Below are 20,229 nucleotides of genomic sequence, written 5' to 3' on the forward strand. Positions count from 1 at the left end.
TTCTTTCCCAAAATTGCTTTGGCTATTTGGGGTCTTTTGTGTTTCCCTACAAATTGTGAAATTTTTTATTCTAGTTCTGTGAAAAATGCCACTGGTTGTTTCATAGGGATTGCACTGAATCTGTAGATTGCTTTGGGTAGTATAGTCATTTTCACAACGTTGATTCTTCCAATCCAAGAACATGGTATATCTATCCATCTGTGTGTAACATCTTTAATTTCCTTCATCAGTGTCTTATAGTTTTCAGCATACACTTCTTTTGTCTCCTTAGGTAGGTTTATTCCTAAGTATTTTATTCTTTTTGTTGCAGTGGTAAATGGGAGTGTTTCCTTAATTTCACTTTCAGATTTTTCATCATTAGTGTATAGGAATGCCAGAGATTTATGTACATTAATTTAGTATCCTGCTACTTTACCAGATTCATTGATTAGGTCTAGTAGTTTTCTGGTAGCATCTTTAGGATTCTCTATGTATAGTATCATGTCATCTGCAAACAGTGACAGCTTTACTTCTTCTTTTCCAATTTGGATTCCTTTTATTTCTTTTTCTTCTCTGATTGCCATGGCTAAAACATCCAAAACTATGTTGAATAATAGTGGTGAGAGTGGGCACCCTTGTCTTGTTCCTGATCTTAGAGGAAATGGTTTCCGTTTTTCACCACTGAGAACAATGTTGGCTGTGGGTTTGTCATATATAGCCTTTATTATGTTGATGTAGGTTCCCTCTATGCCCACTTTCTGGAGAGTTTTTATCGTAAATGGGTGTTGAATTTTGTCAAAAGATTTTTCTACATCTATTGAGATTATCATATGGTCTTTATCCTTCAATTTGTTAATATGGTGTATCACATTGATTGATTTGCATATATTGAAGAATCCTTGCATGCCTGGGATAAACCCCATTTGATCATGGTATATGATCCTTTTAATGTGCTGTTGGATTCTGTTTGCTAGTATTTTGTTGAGGATTTTTGCATCTATGTTCATCAGTGATATTGGCTTGTAGTTTTCTTTCTTTTTTTTTTTTTTTTGCGGTACATGGGCCTCTCACTATTGTGGCCTCTCCCGTTGCGGAGCACAGGCTCCGGACGCGCAGGCTCAGCGGCCATGGCTCACGGGCCTAGCTGCTCCGCGGCATGTGGGATCTTCCTGGACCGGGGCACGAACCCGCGTCCCCTGCATTGGCAGGCGGACTCTCAACCACTGCGCCACCAGGGAAGCCCTGTAGTTTTCTTTTTTTGTGACATCTTTGTCTGGTTTTGGTATCAGGGTGATGGTGGCCTCGTAGAATGAGTTTGGGAGTGTTCCTCCCTCTGCTATATTTTGGAAGAGTTTGAGAAGGATAGGTGTTAGCTCTTCTCTAAATGTTTGATAGAATTTGCCTGTGAAGCCAACTGGTCCTGAGCTTTTGTTTGTTGGAAGAGTTTTAATCTCAGTTTCAGTTTCAATGCTTGTGACTGGTCTCTTTATTTTTTCTATTTCTTCCTGGTTCAGTCTCAGAACATTGTGCTTTTCTAAGAATTTGTGCATTTCTTCCAGGTTGTCTATTTTATTGGCATAGAGTTGCTTGTAGTAGTCTCACATGATCCTTTGTATTTCTGCTGTGTCAGTTGTTACTTCTCCTTTTTCATTTCTTATTCTGTTGGTTTGAGTCTTCTCCCTTTTTTTCTTGATGAGTCTGGCTAATGGTTTATCAATTTTGTTTATCTTCTCAAAGAACCAGCTTTTAGTTTTATTGATCTTTGCTATCATTTCTTTCATTTCTTTTTCATTTATTTCTGATCTGATCTTTATGATTTCTTTCCTTCTGCTAACTTTGGGGTTTTTTTGGTTATTCTTTCTCTAATTGCTTTAGGTGTAGGGTTAAGATGTTTATTTGAGATTTTTCTTGTTTCTTGAGGTAGGATTGTATTGCTATAAACTTCCCTCTTAGAACTGCTTTTGCTTCATGTGATAGGTTTTGGGCCGTCGTGTTTTCACTGTCATTTGTTTCTAGGTATTTTTTGATTTCCTCTTTGATTTCTTCAGTGATCTCTTGGTTATTTAGTAGCATATTGTTTAGCCTCCATGTATTTGTATTTTTTACAGTTTTTTTCCTGTAATTGATATCTAGTGTCATAGCATTGTGGTTGGAAAAGATACTTAACATGACTTCAATTTTCTTAAATTTACCAAGACCTGATTTGTAACCCAAGATATGATCTATCCTGGAGAGTGTTCCGTGAGCACCTGAGAAGAAAGTGTATTCTGTTGTTTTTGGATGGAATGTCCTATAAATATCAATTAAGTCCATCTTAATTGACTTTATTGTATCATTTAAAGCTTTGCTTCCTTATTTGGTTTCATTTTGGATGATCTGTCCATTGGTGAAAGTGGGGTGTTAAAGTCCCCTACTATGATTGTGTTACTGTCGATTTCCCCTTTTATGGCTGTTAGCATTTGCCTTAAGTACTGAGGAGCTCCTATGTTGGGTGCATCTATATTTACAATTGTAATATTATCTTCTTGTATTGATCCCTTGATCATTATGTAGTGTCCTTCTTTGTCTCTTGTAATAGTCTTTATTTTAAAGTCTCTTTTGTCTGATATGATATAAGAATTGCTACTCTAGCTTTATTTTGATTTCATTTGAATGGAATATCTTTTTCCATCCCCTCACTTTCAGTGTGTATGTGTCCCTAGGTCTGAAGTAGATCTCTTGCAGACAGGATATATACGGGTCTTGTTTTCGTATTCATTCAGGAAGTCTATGTCTTTTGGTTGGAGCATTTAATCCATTTATATTTAAGGTAATTATAGATATGTATGTGCCTATTACCATTTTCTTAATTGTTTTGGGTTTGTTTTTGTAGGTCTTTTCCTTCTCTTGTATTTCCTGCCTAGAAGAGTTCCTTTAGCATTTGCTGTAAAGCTGGTTTGATGGTGCTGAATTCTCTTGCCTGTAAAGGTTTTAATATCTCCATCGAATCTGAATGAGATTCTTGCTGGGTAGAGCAATCTTGGTTGTAGGTTTTTCCCTTTCATCACTTTAAATATGTCCTGCCACTCTCTTCTGGCTTGCAGGGTTTCTGCTGAGAGATCAACTGTTAACCTTATGGGGATTCCCTTGTATGTTATTTGTCGCTTTTCCCTTGTTGCTTTTAATATTTTTTTTTGTATTTAAATTTTGATAGTTTGATTACTATGTGTCTTGGCTTGTTTCTTCTTGGATTTATCCTGTATGGGACTCTGCGCTTCCTGGATTTGATTAACTATTTCCTTTCCCATGTTAGGGAAGTTTTCAACTATAATCTTGTCAAATATTTTCTCAGACCCTTTCTTTTTCTCTCCTTCTGGGGCCGCTATAATTCGAATGTTGTCCCAGAGGTCTCTGAGACTGTCCTCAATTCTTTTCATTCTTTTTTCTTTATTCTCCTCTGTGGTAGTTATTTCCACTATTTTATTTTCCAGGTCATTTATCCATTCTTCTGCCTCAGTTATTCTGATATTGATTCCTTCTAGAGAATTTTTTATTTCATTTATTGTGGTGTTCACCATTGTTGTTTGTTTGCTCTTTAGTTCTTCTAGGTCCTTGTTAAATGTTTCTTGTATTTTCTCCATTCTATTTCCAAGATTGGGATATCTTTACTATCATTATGGTGAATTCTTTTTCAGGTAGACTGCCTATTTCCTCTTCATTTGTTTGGTCTGGTGGGTTTTTACCTTGCTCCTTTATCTGCTGCATATTTCTCTGTCTTCTCGTTTTGTTTAACTTACTGCGTTTGGGGTCTCCTTTTCGCAGGCTCTAGGTTCGTAGTTCCCCTTGTTTTTGGTGTCTGCCCCCAGTGGGTGAGGTTTGTTCAGTGTCTTGGGTAGGCTTTCTGGTGGAGGGGTCCGGTGCCTGTGTTCTGGTGGTTGGGGCTGGATTTTGACTTTCTGGTGGGCAGGGCCGCATCTTGTGGTGTGTTTTGGGGTGTCTGTGAGCTTAGTATGATTTTAGGCAGTATGATTCTCTGCTAATTATACTGCTAATTAGGCAGTATAATTCTCTTGGTATGATTCTCTGCTAATGGGTGTGGCTGTGTTCCTGTCTTGCTCTTTGTTTGGCATGGGATGTCCAGCTCTGGAGTTTGCAGGCCATTGGGTGGAGCTGGGTCTTAGCGTTGAGACGGAGATCTCTGGGAGAGCTGATGTTAATTGATATTACGTGGGGCCGGGAGGTCTCTGGTGGTCCAATGTCCTGAACTCGGCTCTCCGACCTCGGAGGCTCAGGCCTGACGCCAGGCTGGAGCAGCAAGACCCTGGCCTGTGTGACTTAGGATAGTTGTTAAATAATTTTGCATTTCAGTTTTCTCACCTGAATAAAGAATATCTGATGTGCTTTCAGGGTGCAGTTCTGGGTATCTGTATAATTGCTTTATCCATTCAGTCGTTGATAGGCACTTAGGTTGTTTCCATATCTTGGCTATTGTAAATAGTGCTGTGGTGAAAATGGGGTTGCATATATCCTTTTGAAGTAGTGTTTTCATTTTCTTTGGATAAATATCCAGAAGTGGGATTGCTGGGTCATATGGAAGCTCTATTCATAATTTTTTGAGGAAACTCCATACTGCTTTCCATAGTGGCTGCACGAATTTTCATTCTTACCAACAGTGCACAAGGGTTCTCTTTTCTCCACATCCTTGACAACACTTGTTATTTGTTGTCTTTTTGGTAACAGCCATTCTAACAGATGTGAGGTGCTATCTCATTGTGATTTTGATGTGCGTTTCCCTGATGACTAAGGATGTTGAGCATCTTTTCATGTACCTTTCTTTTTCTTGGAAAATGTCTATTCAGATCTTCTGCCCATTTTAAAATAAGATTGGTTTTTTTTTTTTTTGCTGTTGAGTTGTAGGAGTTCTTTATATATTTTTGGATATTAGCCCTTTATCAGGTATATGATTTGCAAATATTTTCTTCCATTCATCAGGTTGCCTTTTCATTTTGTTGATAGTTTCCTTTACTGTTCAAACACTTTTTGGTTTGATGTAGTCCCACTTGTTTATTTTTGCTTTTGTTGCTTAGGCTTTTGGAGTCAGATTAAAAAAATCATTGCCAAGGCCTATGTCCAGGAGCTCATTACCTGTGTTTTCTTCAGGACTTTTATGGTTTCAGGTCCTGTGTTCAAGGCTTTATTTGAGTTTAAATGTATGCTTCTACTTTTTTTTTTTTTTTCTATTTTTCAATCTGTCTCTTCTTTCCATAGAGGTTACAATCCATACTTGACTTACTAAAATTCTAATATTAGTGTTTTTTATCATTTCATAGACAATGCAGGAACTTTAGAATATATGAACTCCATTTACCCCCCCACCTTTTATATAATTGTTGATGTGTATTTTAAGTCTATTTTAAATTCCACATTATTATCATTATTTTTTACATTCATTATCATTTAGATTTACTCACATATTTACCCTTTTGATGCACTTCATTGCTTTCAGCACTTCTGTGCTTCCAACTGGGATCACTTTCCTTCTGCCTGAAGAACTCTCTTTACTATTTCTTTTAGTATGACTCTGTTGGTAATAAATTCTCTCAGTTTTTGTTTATCTGATGAAATCTTTATCCTTTATTTATGAAGGATATTTTCACTGGGTAGAAAATTCTATATTGGTAGTTGTTTTCTTTCAACAGTTTAAAGATTGACATTGCATTGGTTTTGGACTTTACTTTTTCAGTTGAGAATTCAGTTATTACTCTTACTATTCCACTTCCAAGGTAGTGTGTGTTTTCCCCAAATGTTTTTTAAGAGCATTAAAATTTCTCTTTGGGGAACTTCCCTGGTGGCACAGTCATTAAAGAATCCACCTGCCAATGCAGGAGACACGGGTTCGAGCCCTGGTCTGGGAAGACCCCACTTGCCACAGAGCAACTAAACCCATGCAGCACAACTACTGAGCCTGCACTCTAGAGCCTGCGAGCCAAACTACTGAACCTGAAGGCCACAACTAGTGAGCCCATGCGCCACAACTACTGAAGCCCATGCACTCTAGGGCCCGTGTGCCGCAACTGCTGAACCTGCATGCTGCAACTACTGAAGCCTGTGCACCTAGAGCCTGTGCTCTGCAACAAGAGAAGCCACCACAATGAGAAACCCACACACCACAATGAAGAGTAGCCTCCACTTGCTGCAAGTGGAGAAAGCCTGCACACAGCATAGAAGACCCAACACAGCCAAAAATAAATAAATAATAAGTAAATAAATTAGTTAATTAAAATTTCTCTTTGATTTTCAGCAGTTTTACTATGATGGGTCTAGGTTTGATTTTCTCTGTATTGATTTTTTTTAACATCTTTATTGGAGTATAATTGCTTTACAATGGTGTGTTAGTTTCTGCTTTATTCTGTATTGATTCTGATTGGTGTTTGTAGAGTTTTACAAACGTTGGTCTTGGTTATTTTTGTCAGCAAGTTTTCTTTAAATGTTACTTCTGCTCCTGTTATGTCTCTCTTCTTCTTTCGGGACTTCAGTTTACATATGTTAGATCTGTTTCTTTATGTCTCAACACATTTTTCTGGAGAACCCCTTTTTAACAACCAGTTACAAATAAAAAATACTCAGTATTTACAGGTGTTCTTTTAGATGATTATGCTGCCTCACTAGTAGGTGGTGATAATGGCAGGAGAAAAACTAACTTACAAGGTGGTATCTGGGGGCTGTGGGGAGGAGATCCCTTAGAGAATCACTGAAGACACTGAGTAATCCTTCTTCTCTGGGCTTGCTGCAGGAATCCTCAAACACTGCAGTCATCTAATAAATGCAGAGGAATTTTCCAAGTGAAAGGGATCTGGGCCTCCCCTGTGAGGGAGAAACAAGTTCCACAGCTTGTTAATAGGGGCAAACTTCTGTTTGTAGTCATGTTTCCACCTGTTGAATCATCTTTACAGAAGTTGTACATTTATGGCATGACTGTTTATGAGAAGAGATGGAAAATATGAGAAACTCTAAAACTTGAAATATTTATTTTGAAACCTCAGCATGATGAACTTCTGAGGAATTCATTGCTCAAAACGTATGCATGTATGTATATGCAAGGATGGAGATAGATAGATATAGATATAGAAATAATAGATAATATTATTTATAGATATATAAATAATGTATAATATTATTAATACATATATAATATGATATATATATCTATAGCTGTATATTATATATTACATAACATTATATAAATATAGATTTTGCCACAGAAATTCATTTTGTAGCCTTTTAAATTTAAAGATGTACTTCACTAAAAGTATCTGAGGATGCATCTCAGAAAAAGCCTTAGATTATTTTTATATGGTCAACTCCAGGAACTACTCACTCTTGAGCCAGCTCTGTGTTTTCAGATGTTATCCATGCCCCAAACTGTGATCCAACCCTGTGTTTTTTACATCATTCAGAGCTAGTTTTTCTACATACATACAGCAAATTTTAAAAGCTTTAGTATTGTTTTTATACAGCACTGCCCTAAACTTATAATTCAGGAAGTTTGGGGGGTAACATTCTTTCACCATTTACTTGGTGTAAATCATTTCTAGTTCTGAACAGTGCCTCTTTGGCAGGGTTTAATTATACAGTGTGCTTGTGGCTACATCCATATATATGCTACCAACAAATGTCTCTAATTATTATTTGTTACCAGCTGTGTACTTTACACTGTAGTTGTTGAGTGTTTTATAGTCAGTTGTTAGTTACTAAGAGTAACTATATGTAAACTAAGAGTAAATTATACGTTTGCTTTTCTTTATTCCACTCCTTTCACTATTGTTTAAAACATGTCAGATTCAGGAAGACCCTAAACCTCTTTAAACTCTTATAGACAAGGTTTTTTTCTTGAATCAGTTTTAAAATCCTCCCAACCATTTTGGCTGCTGGCCATACCAGCATATAGTGTGAAAGAATTTTCTTTTAGGGATGACAGCCAGTGAGAAGCCTTCTGGGGCTGTTCGGTTTCCTAGCGGAGCTGCTGGTGTACATGACGATGCCGATCGTTCCACTTGGAGAGGCTTAAGCATCTTTGCCAGTTAGAGCTGGAAAGGTGCCCAGGAGATCGTATAGCCCAGCCCCTTCATTTTACATGTCATGAAACTAAAACCCAGCTTGGTTAACTGATGTACTTGAATTCAAAACAGCTGGCAAATGGCAACGCTCAGGGCTAGGTCACTGAGTTCACACTCTTTTTCTTTGCTCTTCTAGCTATGTCTGTTGTAAAGAAACAGGGCAGCCCAAATACTGCCCTATTAAAATGTAGGGTTAAAATACTTGAAGTAGGAGTATAGAAACCTAATGTCTAGATGTCATGAAATGGTTAAAAAAATGCTTGAAATGCATTTTTTTTTCCAATCAGACCTGTTCCTACTGATTTTTTTTTTCCAAAATATGGTTCCAAAGTCCCCTTTTCCTGGAAGCCTCCTAAGCATTCTGAGACTGAGTTAGTAACTCCCTCCTCTTTGCTCACAAGGCACTGTGCACATTCCTGTGTATAATACATGCTTATCATGTTGTATTATAATTATTCAATTATCCATCTTCCCTCCGCCCTCCCACCTACTAGACTGAACTTCCAGGAGCAGCAGCAGTGTTTTCTTGGACTTCAAGTCCCTAGCACTTGGCAGAGAGTCTGGCACTGTGTGTGCCCTCAGTGTTTTTACGAATGAATGAATCAACCAACCACTCTCTCATAGACTTGCCCCATCAGTGAATCTTACGCTTTCTTGGACATGAAAATCACCTGGAGGTGCTGGTTAAAAATGCATTTTTTCCAGGCTGCACCACAAGAGTGGGGCAGGGTCTAAGAATCTGCCTTTTTCCTAAGCAGCTGATGATTTGATGCAAATGCCCCATAGTCCACACTTAGCAAGCTCTGCCCAATCATTAATTCCACTGATAATTAGTTCCAGCTGTATACATCACAACAACGTGTCCATCTGAATAAAAATAGAGAGCTTTGCTACCCACCCCATTCTACCATTCTGACCCCAGAGTAGGGGTATCGACATTTGCAGAAATAAAGAAGATAATATTTATAAAGCATTTCAGGTTATTAGAAGAAGGCTATCTTGGCTCATCAGGGAAATGTAATATAAATCTGGCATCATAAAAATTATCTTAGACATGTTGAATTTGATCTGAGACTCAAATGCAGAGGAAATAAAACCCCCATGTAATACCTGCATGGACACCACACCTATAGGAGCTCTTTCCCTGGTTGGGTTCTCTTATTTGTGTTCCGTATCAGTAAATTTAATAGCTGATATTTACATAATTTTTTAAAATCCCCAGTAGTGCATCTATGCCTGCATGGCACTTTATAGGTACACACCGGTTTTTTAAATGATGACTTTAAGCAACTTTATAGGAGAAAGAGCTGAATTGGGTAGTTATTAAACTCCCTCTATATAACTACCAGAAACATTTCTGAACCTTCTGGTATATTTATTTATACATATATTGTTGAATATTTGTATTCAATTCCTCGTATTACTTTTTACTTTTAACTTCTTTCTTTATGTACATTCCATACAAATATTTAAATGGTAAAATCATATTTCATGTATTTTATGCTGTTATGTACTTAGTGTTCTCCCTAATGTTGGATGCATTGGATTGCATTCAATTGCATTGGATGCATTCAATTATCTGCTATCATATACAGAGTTCTTATGTTCATTTTTGTTCAAATTATATTTTTGTCTGTATAAATTCCATGGGGTATATTCCCATGAAAGAGTAACGACAGTTTTAGAGTTCTTGTCACATGTTACAGTATTATTTTCCAAAGACACGACACCAATATACAACCCCACAGGGGTTTTCCCACAGCTTGACCAACATGTAATTTTATCATTCCAGCCTGTTTTTGCTAGTTTAAATGTGCGTAGGGCCTCTCCAGAGCTATTTTATTTTGAAGTTCTTTAAGTGAATACAAAGCAATTCATTCCACCTGTGATGATTCAGTGTTTTCATTTTAAGGACAGACAATTCATATCCTTATTTGATGGTTTTGAAGGGACAGGTTTAATCGCCTTTTGTAGGATTGATTCTGCAGGGATAGGAAATAGGCTTGGGGCAGGCTTGACATGTCAGGGAAAAAGATGAGTTATATAGCTCTGAATCAGGAAGCTTATGTGAAGGGTTGAAACAGGAACTCCAGCTGTTTATGCAGGGCTGGGGAGCAGGAACATTCTGATGGCATTTGATGACAAACGTATTGCAGGGCTTCCCTGGTGGCGCAGTGGTTGGGAGTCCGCCTGCCGATGCAGGGGACACGGGTTCGTGCCCTGGTCCGGGAAGATCCCACATGCCGCGGAGCGGCTGGGCCCGTGAGCCATGGCCGCTGAGCCTGCGCATCCGGAGCCTGTGCTCCGCAACGGGAGAGGCCACAACAGTGAGAGGCCCGCGTACCGCAAAAAAAGAAAAAAAAAAAAAAACGTATTGCAGCTTTGTTAGACAGCCAACTGTACTTCAAAATGAAAGCAAGAACCTGTACCTCCTGCCGTTCTGTGATTCTCTCACGATGCCACTTCATGTTGGCGTGTTCACGTTCATGAACGTTTTCAGATATTCCCAATTCAGGTAGACCCCTCTGGTCTATGACAGGAAAGGCTTGAGAATGGCCAGAGGCCCTGAGAGGCCCTGGGGGGAAGACCTGGAAGCAGAAATCACAGGAGCCGTCAGTCTTATCTGTGAAAAGTCAGCCCAGTCACAGAAAACGACTTTGCTTGGATGTCTCTGCCCTTCGTGACTACGGTCACCTTCTGAAATAAGCAGATAAGTGATTGCTCTGCTGGCTTGGGTTCCCGTGATGCCAGAAACAAGATACAATGTGGTTATGCAAGATGGGCCTTTTGTTTTGGATAGTTGCCTAGGCTGTTGATTTTTTTAGAAATGGTGACTGCCAACTTGTAATGAAAATGAGAGTACTGAGCGCCGGGGATCAAAATCTGAAAGTTTTCCTCCATTCTTGATCGTGCTAAATTCTTGCCTTCGCTCTTGTCTCTGTAGAGTACTTACACACACACACACACACACACACACACACACACATATACACAGCACACATTTATATCTCTATCAGCTTTATTTAGAAATAATTCAGGTACCACACAATTCACACATATACACAATTCAGTGCTTTTTAGTATATTCACAGAGTTGTGCATGCCTCAGAACAATTAATTCTAGAACATTTTCATTACCCCTAAAAGAAACCTCAGTCCCATTCCTCTATAGATTTGCTTATTCTGGACATTTCATATAAGGAATTATGCAACATGTGGTCTCTTGGTTTAGCTTCTTCGACTGAATGTAATGTTTTCAGGGTTCATCCATGCTGTGGTATGTATCAGTACTTCTTTCACTTTTTTTTTTATAGTATCTTTTTATATTTTACTTTTTTTTTTTTTAAAACTCTTTCACTTTTTTATTGCTGAATGTAGTCCATGTATGATATACCACATGTTGTTTATCCATTCATCAGGTGATGGACATTTAGGTTGTTTCCACATTTTGGCTACCGTAAATAATGCTGCTATGAGCATTTATGTATAAGCTTTGTGTGGAAGTATGTTCTCCTTTTTCTTGGATATAAACCTAGGGGTGGGTTTGCTGGGATATATGGGAGCTCTATGTTTACCTTTCTGAGGAACTGCCAGACTGTTTTCCAAAGCAGGTACACAATTTTACATTCCCACCAACAATGTATGACTGCTTCAATTTCTTCATGTCCTCACCAGTACTCATTACTGCCCATCTTTTTTCTGGTTTATCCACCCTAGTGGTTGTGAAGTGGTAACTCATTGTGATTTTGATTTGCATTTCCTTGATGGATAATAGACTACTTACTCCTTATCCTAGTATTTTCTCATACTTTAAAAAAATAGAGAAAGAAAATACTTCGGGAAATGAAGGAGTACAATTACTACGGGCTGCTGTAACTTCTCTGGGGGTTCACATCTCATTGCATCATAGTGTAAAGGGGCCACTGCTGACAAGAATGTGCTCCAGCCATTTTCTTCCTTTCTTATATCCATTCATCATTCAGGATCCTGGAAAGGCGAGAGAATTGTCTTACGTTGGGCTATGTGCTCATCCCTTTGATTTGTGGTTATACCTGTACAACATGAGTGTGCCAATCCTGAAAGGAGATTGAGGTGCTCTTGGGTTGGGAGAATGGATGTCACAGGTGCGGCCAGGACAGGTTTCCTGCCTCTTTCCTGGATGCCCCACATTACTAAGATTGGGAGCCAGGCAGGTCATGTCAGAAACCTCATCATGCAGAAAAATTAATAATGATGCCCTAGCATACTTTATAATGGAGAAAATATAATAAGATTTACTTATAATATTTAAATATTTTATTTTAAGTTATAATTTTAAAAACGTGTATATCTCTTTGTTGGACATGCAGCATGTTTCAAATAGGGTCTCATTTGATCCTCAGTAATGCCAGTTTCTAGTTATTTTCTATAGTGGCCTCATTGTGGTTTAAGTACACTTTTGTGAACTAGGCTAAGAATCCAGATACCAAAGACTGACTTAATGAGAAAATGTGTTCTGAGTTACAAACAAATTACCAAAAAGTGAGCGCACAAAAGTCAACCTGCTCATAATCGGGATATCACTTGTCGGTAACTCCTGCCAGCAGGTGTGCGTAGACAGTGAAGAGCGACTCCCCTTTGCTCGGTTCCCGGCTACAGGGATGTTGTCTGAGGGCTCAGCAGTGTCACTGCGGCTGACTCAAAGGGTCACTCACTAGGAGTGGTTTGGAATGAATACAGTCCTTGGAATTCCAGGTAGCATCTCAGGTGCCTGTGGGGAGGTGGAAGTGTTCATTTAAAAGGTCGCTGGCATTTTCTGTGAAAGCAGGCAGCGACCATAAGGGCTCAGCTGCTTGAAAGGAGAGTGACTGGTTCAAGATGATGGCTTGGGGTTTAAAGGACTCTCATCAGAGGCCAGATGTCCTCATGTGGAGAAAATGCCTTTGAATGGCCTGGGAAGAAAGAGCCAAGTGCCCTGGATTTTTTCCTTGGGCTGCAAACTCTTCTTCCTCCACATGCTGTCATCCTTCCAGTATTGGGCAAGAGCCATAACTGCAGGCATCCTGGCTTCTGTGAACTTCTCAAGAGCGTATATTATCACCCAAAAGCTCTAGTGTCTACCCACAGGCCACTGAGGACATTTTAGTCAGTTCTGCCAGTCACCCGGCTAAGGAATAAGTTTTATAACATGCTATCAAAGATTGTATCTATAATTGTGATGATGTTTTAAAATTACCACTTCATTTAGATTTTTCTGTTTTAACCCAAGGTATTCTTCTGCGGAAATAAGGAAACAGTTTACCCTCCCACCAAACCTTGGCCAGTACCATCGACAAAGCATAAGTACCTCTGGCTTCCCCTCTCTTCAACTAGTAAGTATGAGTTACAGGTTTGCTTAGAGAATGGTCAAGGGCAGAAGTGCCCAGCATAATCTTTTGCTTCCTGAGTCTTAGGTTTTCCCACCGATCCCTTACATCACCAACCACCAGTTCCTGGCTCTGCACTGCTTTTTGACATCAATTCCCCTCTCTCCCTCCGTCCACTAGGGCTGGGAATACAAAGTGGATCTCCAGGGACTATGATTCTGAAGTCTCTGGACTCAGTGGACTTCCGGGCTATTTGATTTCACCCAAATTATGATTCATATTTTGGGGAGGGGAAGGATTAGCCTGGAAACTTAAAACCATTTGTAACATGCTTTTATTGGAAAAAAAATGTATTCCCAAATCTGAAAAGTCAAGTTATGAACCTTAAGCTTTTTAAATAATTTTTTTGGAAGTGTAATTTACATACAATAAAATTTCACTCATTTGTAGGTGTTTGAGGAATTTGGCCAATTTATAGTTAACCTGTACTCAGACAAGATATAGAACTGTTTCTTTACCCTAAAAAAGCCCCGTCATGCCGCCTTTGCAGTGGGTCTCCTCTCCCAGCCCTCAGCCAGCAGCCCTAGGCAATCACCAATACACCTCTGTCATCATAATTTTGCCTTCTCTGGAACTTCATGTCCATGGAATCAGACAGTACAAACCTTCATTTTTAAAACACACTCCCCCTTTTAAGTTGAAGATTGCCTACATTTTAATATTAACGCCAGTTGTTGAGTGTGTATACATATGTTATGTTATTTGAGGACTAAATGCGAGGCGTGTGCCCAGTGGGTTAAATCTGACTTAAATGAGATAGTTTATAAAACCAGAAGTGAGTCTTCACTTCCTTTTTAAGAGAGCTGCAGCCTCCACTGTACTCACTTCCCCTCACAGCACAGCCCCACTTTCTTGCTCGTTCTCTTGGTTATCTTAAGGAGGTTAGGTTATTTTTTTCTTTCTCACTTATTACTTCAAAACCACTTCTGCTCTTAGAAATTTTGTAACCTTCCACTCGGTTTCCTGTAGCCGCCATTTTGTCTCCTGTAACAGTTTTCCACGCCGTGTAACTGTGTATCTTTTAAAGGTATGTTTACTGGAGTGATTTGTGGTTCTTTCAGTAGGATAATTTGTGTGTTGTGTCACTGATGAAATAGTAGTACTAAAAAATGTATAGCACCTTTTACTGCAAGAGGTAACTTTCGATGACAGTTCTTTAAAAAATCTACTTATGACTTCGGTGGCTTGTTCAACTGCCCTTTTTAGTTGTACTTTTCCTGTCTGTTTCAGATCACAGATTATAATAAAAGCACACCAAGGGCATAATGTCCGTGCTTTCAGATGTATTAGATATGCTTTAATCCAAGATAAATTAGATATGCTTTTTGGTTTCATGTGGTGCTGGTATAGATTTCATTGAAAACCAAAAAAAATTTTTTTTTTAATTTCTGACTCAAATTGTCTTTCAAAATATGCGAAATGAAGTTAAAAAGTGACTGGAGGGCTTCCCTGGTGGCGCAGTGGTTGAGAGTCCGCCTGCCGATTCAGGGGACAGGGGTTCGTGCCCCGGTCCGGGATGATCCCACATGCCGCGGAGCGGCTGGGCCCGTGAGCCCTGGCCGCTGAGCCTGCGCGTCCGGAGCCTGTGCTCCGCAACGGGAGAGGCCACAACAGTGAGAAGCCCGCGTACCGCAAAAAAAAAAAAAAAGTGACTGGATACATTTTAAAATCTTAAACAAGGTGCGGGAGGTGGGGTTTGGTGCTTTGCTTCTTTGTGAATTCAGACTGCAGCTTTCTGGAATAGTTGTCTTGAGAAATAGTGTGGACCTCACTATTAAGAGGCTTTAAGGAAGTTTAACTCAGAGGCTTTAACCCCTTAGCTACACACCAGCTGCAGCCTGAAATTTCTTCAGGAGAAATCTTTTTTATTTAAAGTCACAAATTTTAAAAATTGTTTCTTATTTTTGCAGGCGTTCTTTTGGTAGTTATGCTGCGTCATCAGGTTTTGACAAAAGTGCATTTGGATGAATTATTTCATTAGCTAGGTGGTAGAGTTAACATGTGGCTTAACTTCTAATAGAATATGTCAAAGAAATAAGCAAAAATGTTTAACTATACATGAATCATGTGGTCCTGTCATAATTTCTACCCGGTTCTATTTGCAAATAAATAGCCTTTAAAATGTATTTCTCCTGGTTAATTCCAGTTTAGTCTTCTGAATATTTTCCCCCAGACCTCTACCCCAGCTTCAGCACAGTGTGCTGACCCTGCTTCTTCTTGTTAACTGCCTGAAGGGCAGGTGGCATATGAGGGAGCAAAAGTCTGCATTTGATTCCTCTTTTGTTTTTTAAATGCAAGGACTGCTCAGGAAATCCCAGCACCCTAATGTTTACCTGCTGGTCTTCTTGTAATGTCAGAATGAAGTGGCTGTTCTTTCCCTTGAGTCATCTTCCCGAATGAAGGTTCCTCCAACAAAAAATCATCCACGTACATGGTGATTTCCCTTTCCCTTAAAAAAAATATTTTGTTTCATAGAAAGATAATGGGACATTTCAGGAAGATTTATTTCTGGCAAGGCAGAGGAGTAGTTTATCACCTAAAGACTCTCACCCTGAAGCACCTTTAAAAAAACTTTTCTTAAATGAGAAGCCATAGACTGTTCATTGTATGATTTTAGACAATGGGAAAATTTGATTAAGTGCATTTTGACCTTTATTTCCCTTACCTTTGTTTATAGAACCACCATTTCAACAACCCCACATGCTGATATAAATGTTTAATTTTTAAAAGTATTTAATTGGCACCACGTTATTTATTTATTTTAATTTAATTTTTATTTTATATTGGAGTAGAGTTGATTTACAATGCTGTGCTAGTTTCAGGTGTACAGCAAAGAGATTTCGTTACATATATACATATATTCATTCTTTTTCAGATTCTTTTCCCATATAGGTTATTAAAGCATATTGAGTAGAGTTTCCTGTGGAATACAGTAGGTCCTTGTTGACTTTCTATTTTATATATAGTAGTGTGTATCTGTTAATCCCAAACTCCTAATTTATCCACCCACCCCCTTTCCCCTTTAGTAACCATAAGTTTGTTTCCGAAGTCTGTGAGTCTGTTTCTGATTTGTAAATAAGTTCATTTGTATCATTTTTTAAGATTCCACATCTAAGTGATATCATAGGATATTTGCCTTTCTCTGACTTACTTCACTTAGTATGGTAATCTCTGGGTCCATCCATGTCGCTGCAAATGGCATTATTTCATTCATTTCATGGCTGAATAGTGTTCCATTGTATATATGTACCACATCTTCTTTATCCATTTATCTGTTGATGGACATTTAAGTTGCTTCCATGTCTTGGTTATTGTAAATTGTGGTGCAATGAACATTGGGGTGCTTGTATCTTTTTGAAGTATGGTTTTCTCCAGATATATGCCCAGGAGTGGGATTGCTGGATCGTATGGTAGTTCTATTTTTAGTTTCTTAAGGAACCTCCATACTGTTCTCCATAGTGGCTGCACCAATTTACATTCCCAACAACAGTGTAGGAGGGTTCCCTTTTCTCCACACCCTCTCCAGCATTTACTGTTTGTAGACGTTTTGATGATGGTCTTTCTGACCAATGTGAGGTGAAACCTCATTGTAGTTTTGATTTGAATTTTTCTAATAATTAGCAATGTTGAACATCTTTTCATGTGCTTTTTGGAAACTGGCACCAAGTTATTTAAAACCCAATCAATTATACCTTGTTGTTGTTTTGCAAGAGGCTGGAACTTGCAGTCAGATGGATCTGGGGTGGAGCATAACTGTCACTCATAATTTGGGGCAAGTTAAGTAACCTTGATGAAGGCTTCAGTTTCTTCATGTGCAGTACGGGCATAGTAATGCTACCCCTGTTAGGGTTAACATAGAATGATAAAACAGATGCTGTGTACATAGAGGCTAATGTTGCTGTCTGTTTATTTGGCACTGTGGAGACACTGTGGGAGATTTCAAGAAGATGAATAGGAGATGGTTTTGCCTCTTAAGGGCCTTATAATATATTTGGGAAGGCAGATAATACGGAGAATCCATGCTGGCTTTGGGTGTGGTGGGTGTTCAGAGGAGAGAAGATCCAAGATAAAATAGGAGGTAAAGGCTTAAAGGGGGAGGTTGAGAAGATTTAGAGGAAGGTTCTCAGACCTGGCTCTCATTAGAATCACCTGAGACCATTAGAAACATACCTGTGGCCTGTTGTAGAACAATTACATCAAAATCCCTAGAGTTGGGGTCCAGGTATCAGTATTTTAAAGTTTCATGGGACTTTAACATGTGGTCCAGGTTGAGGGTCATTTAAAGAACCTATGTGTTGATAGATAGAAGTAGTCCAAATAGGAGGAAGAACATAAGAAAAGTAAAGTTTCTTTTGTTGTCCTGGTTGCTCTGAATTTCAGAAAATGTAGTAAGCAAGGACTACTTGCTAATTCTGTGAATATATTTTTATATAAATATAGCGGATTCTGTCATAAATCTGATAAATCAAGGGAGAGGAAGGTTGCGTTTGATTTTGTGGGTATGTGTGTGTGCACGTGCGTATGTGTGGTGTTACTGGGTTTTTGTTTTTTTAACCCTAATTGTAAATGTTAGCTGTGGTGATTGTGTAAACATGCATTTTCAAAGTAGATAAAATATTTTAAAATTTTGCATTTTTGAATATGAAGAGGATTCACCATTTAGAGTTGGTTTTATAAAACAAAATGCAATGATTACAGACTTGCCCTGGGTCTTTCTGACACACCTAATACTGCCATCAGAGTCCTTTGTGGCCAGTGCCAAAGAGGGGCTTGTGAATAGCATCACCTGTGCATCACCCATTGGCCCTGGAATTCTCCGTTGCCACAGCTATGTGAGTAGGTTGGCCAGAGCCCCTCTGATGCCAGTCATCTATAAAGGCAAACAACTATATATTAGTTGTCTTCATTAAGATGAAACCGTAAAATAGTAAAACTATCTTTCTGATTATTCAAAGTAGAAAGGAGAGTAAAGCGTACAAAAGAAGAAAGGTAGGTCTTCTTTGCCCTAAGTTAGAAAGGATTTGAGATACTGTGTGCATGGTTAATAACTTAACTTACATTTTTATAGAGGAAAAGTGTTATTTTTAAAAGTGAGAAGAGAAAAACTTTGAAGTAAAATGGAAGGAATCAGCTGGATCATAACAGCTCTGGCTGAAGAGAAGGATGTAGAAAGCCACATCCTGGATATAAATCAAAACACTATGGTTACACGACATGTTTGTATATAACAGTTACAGGGGAAAGAAAAAAGAAGGTCTCATACCTTGGAAAGCATTCTTTTTTGTTTCGTGTTTAAGCTTCTCTGCAATAAAACAACCTTTTTTTTTTTTTAACCACTAAGGATGACCTAAATGGTGGCTCACTCGATAAACATGGTCTTTTTTGTTTTTCTTTTGTGCTTCATCTTTCAAAGAAGTTGGACTATCTTTAGGTTTCATTGATTTCACTGGAGGGGACATGATGGAAAATGAAGATTTCATTACAATTTTCATGCAGATTCACAGTGGAAGGCAAAATGAAAGAGTGCCACCCTGCACGCAGAGCGTGAATTTCATTACTGTCACTGAAAAGCAGAGGAATCAAGTCAGTCTTGGTAAGATTAGATTGATGTCCATCATGGCATGTCAGTACCTTCCATGCAGTGGCATCAGTGGAAGATTGCCATTGGTGGAAACAGGGAAGTATTCCTTAATCTAAGCCGTGAAGTACTTTGAAATATTGAAGCCAGAGGAACTTTACTGCCTTCTGCTCTGTTTACTTAAAGATAGTAGAGAGCCAAGAGGATTGCTTTCCATATTCATTTACTCAGGAAACATGTATTGGGTCTCACTCTGTGCCAGGAATTGCTCTAGGAGCTGGGGATACAGTAGTGAATGTAACAAAGTGTCTGTCTTCATGAGCTTACATTCTGGAATGAGAGACGTAGACAAATAAGTGAATGTAGACTCTCTCAAGGGGTAGTAAGTGCTTTGAAGAATGAAACGTGGATAGGGAATAGAGAGTGACACAGAAGAGAGCACTATATTTTAGACTGAGTGGTCTGTGGAGGCTTGGAGGTCTGGAAAGGAGACACTTGGGAAGAATTCTGAATGAACTTAACAGGTATTTGAAGGAAGAATATTCGATTTAGAAGGAACAGCAAGAGCAAAGTCCCCAGAGCAAGAGCATATGACATGCTCCAGAAACAGGAAGGATGCAGACAGTGAGCTGAGCAGAGTGGGCAATAGGAGATGAGATGGAAGAGGAATCAAGGCTGGGTCATCGGCCTCAGAGGCCATGGGAGAACTTTGTCTCTTACTTGGATTAAGATGGGAAGTCACCGGAAGCACAGACTCAGCACCATCAGAATTTTTATTATAAAGGTTGCTTATAGGGTTCTTTTTATAAAGATCACTCTGGCTGCTAAGTGAAGAATAGACCGGGGTTGGGAGGGCAGTTAGGAAATTGTCACAGTAACTCAACAAAACAATGGTGCTGCTTTGGAATAGGGTGGTGGCAGTAGAAAAGGTGAGAAGTGGTTGGATTCTGGATATATTTCAGAAGTAAAGTGGATAGGATTTTCTGATAGATAATATGCAGGATGTAAGAAAAAGAGAGAAATCAACGTTGACTCCAAAGATTTTGCCCTGGGCAGCTGGTGGAGTGGAATCGCCACTTGCTGAGATGCACAGACCTGGAAAATACGGGAAGAGCAGATCGGCAGGAAAGTTAAGTAATTTTGAATTTGTGATGTTTGAGAGGCCTGTTAG

General features: G+C 38.9%; 1 protein-coding gene across 3 annotated transcripts in view; it reads left to right on the forward strand.

Moving 5' to 3' along the window:
* Positions 1-20,229, forward strand: part of DOCK8 (dedicator of cytokinesis 8) — a 220,844-nt gene that overhangs the window by 37,700 nt on the left and 162,915 nt on the right. For 2 of the 3 annotated variants that reach the window (XM_060300871.1, XM_030877059.3), the window contains exon 2: positions 13,324-13,426. In XM_060300871.1, the coding sequence (XP_060156854.1) occupies positions 13,324-13,426 (103 nt within the window). Of the gene's footprint in view, positions 1-13,323; positions 13,427-14,391; positions 14,508-20,229 lie in introns of those variants that run through there. The other variant, XM_030877061.2, reaches the window with a different exon arrangement.

The sequence above is a fragment of the Globicephala melas genome, chromosome 6, assembly GCF_963455315.2.
Source record: "Globicephala melas chromosome 6, mGloMel1.2, whole genome shotgun sequence".
NCBI lineage: Eukaryota > Metazoa > Chordata > Mammalia > Artiodactyla > Delphinidae > Globicephala > Globicephala melas.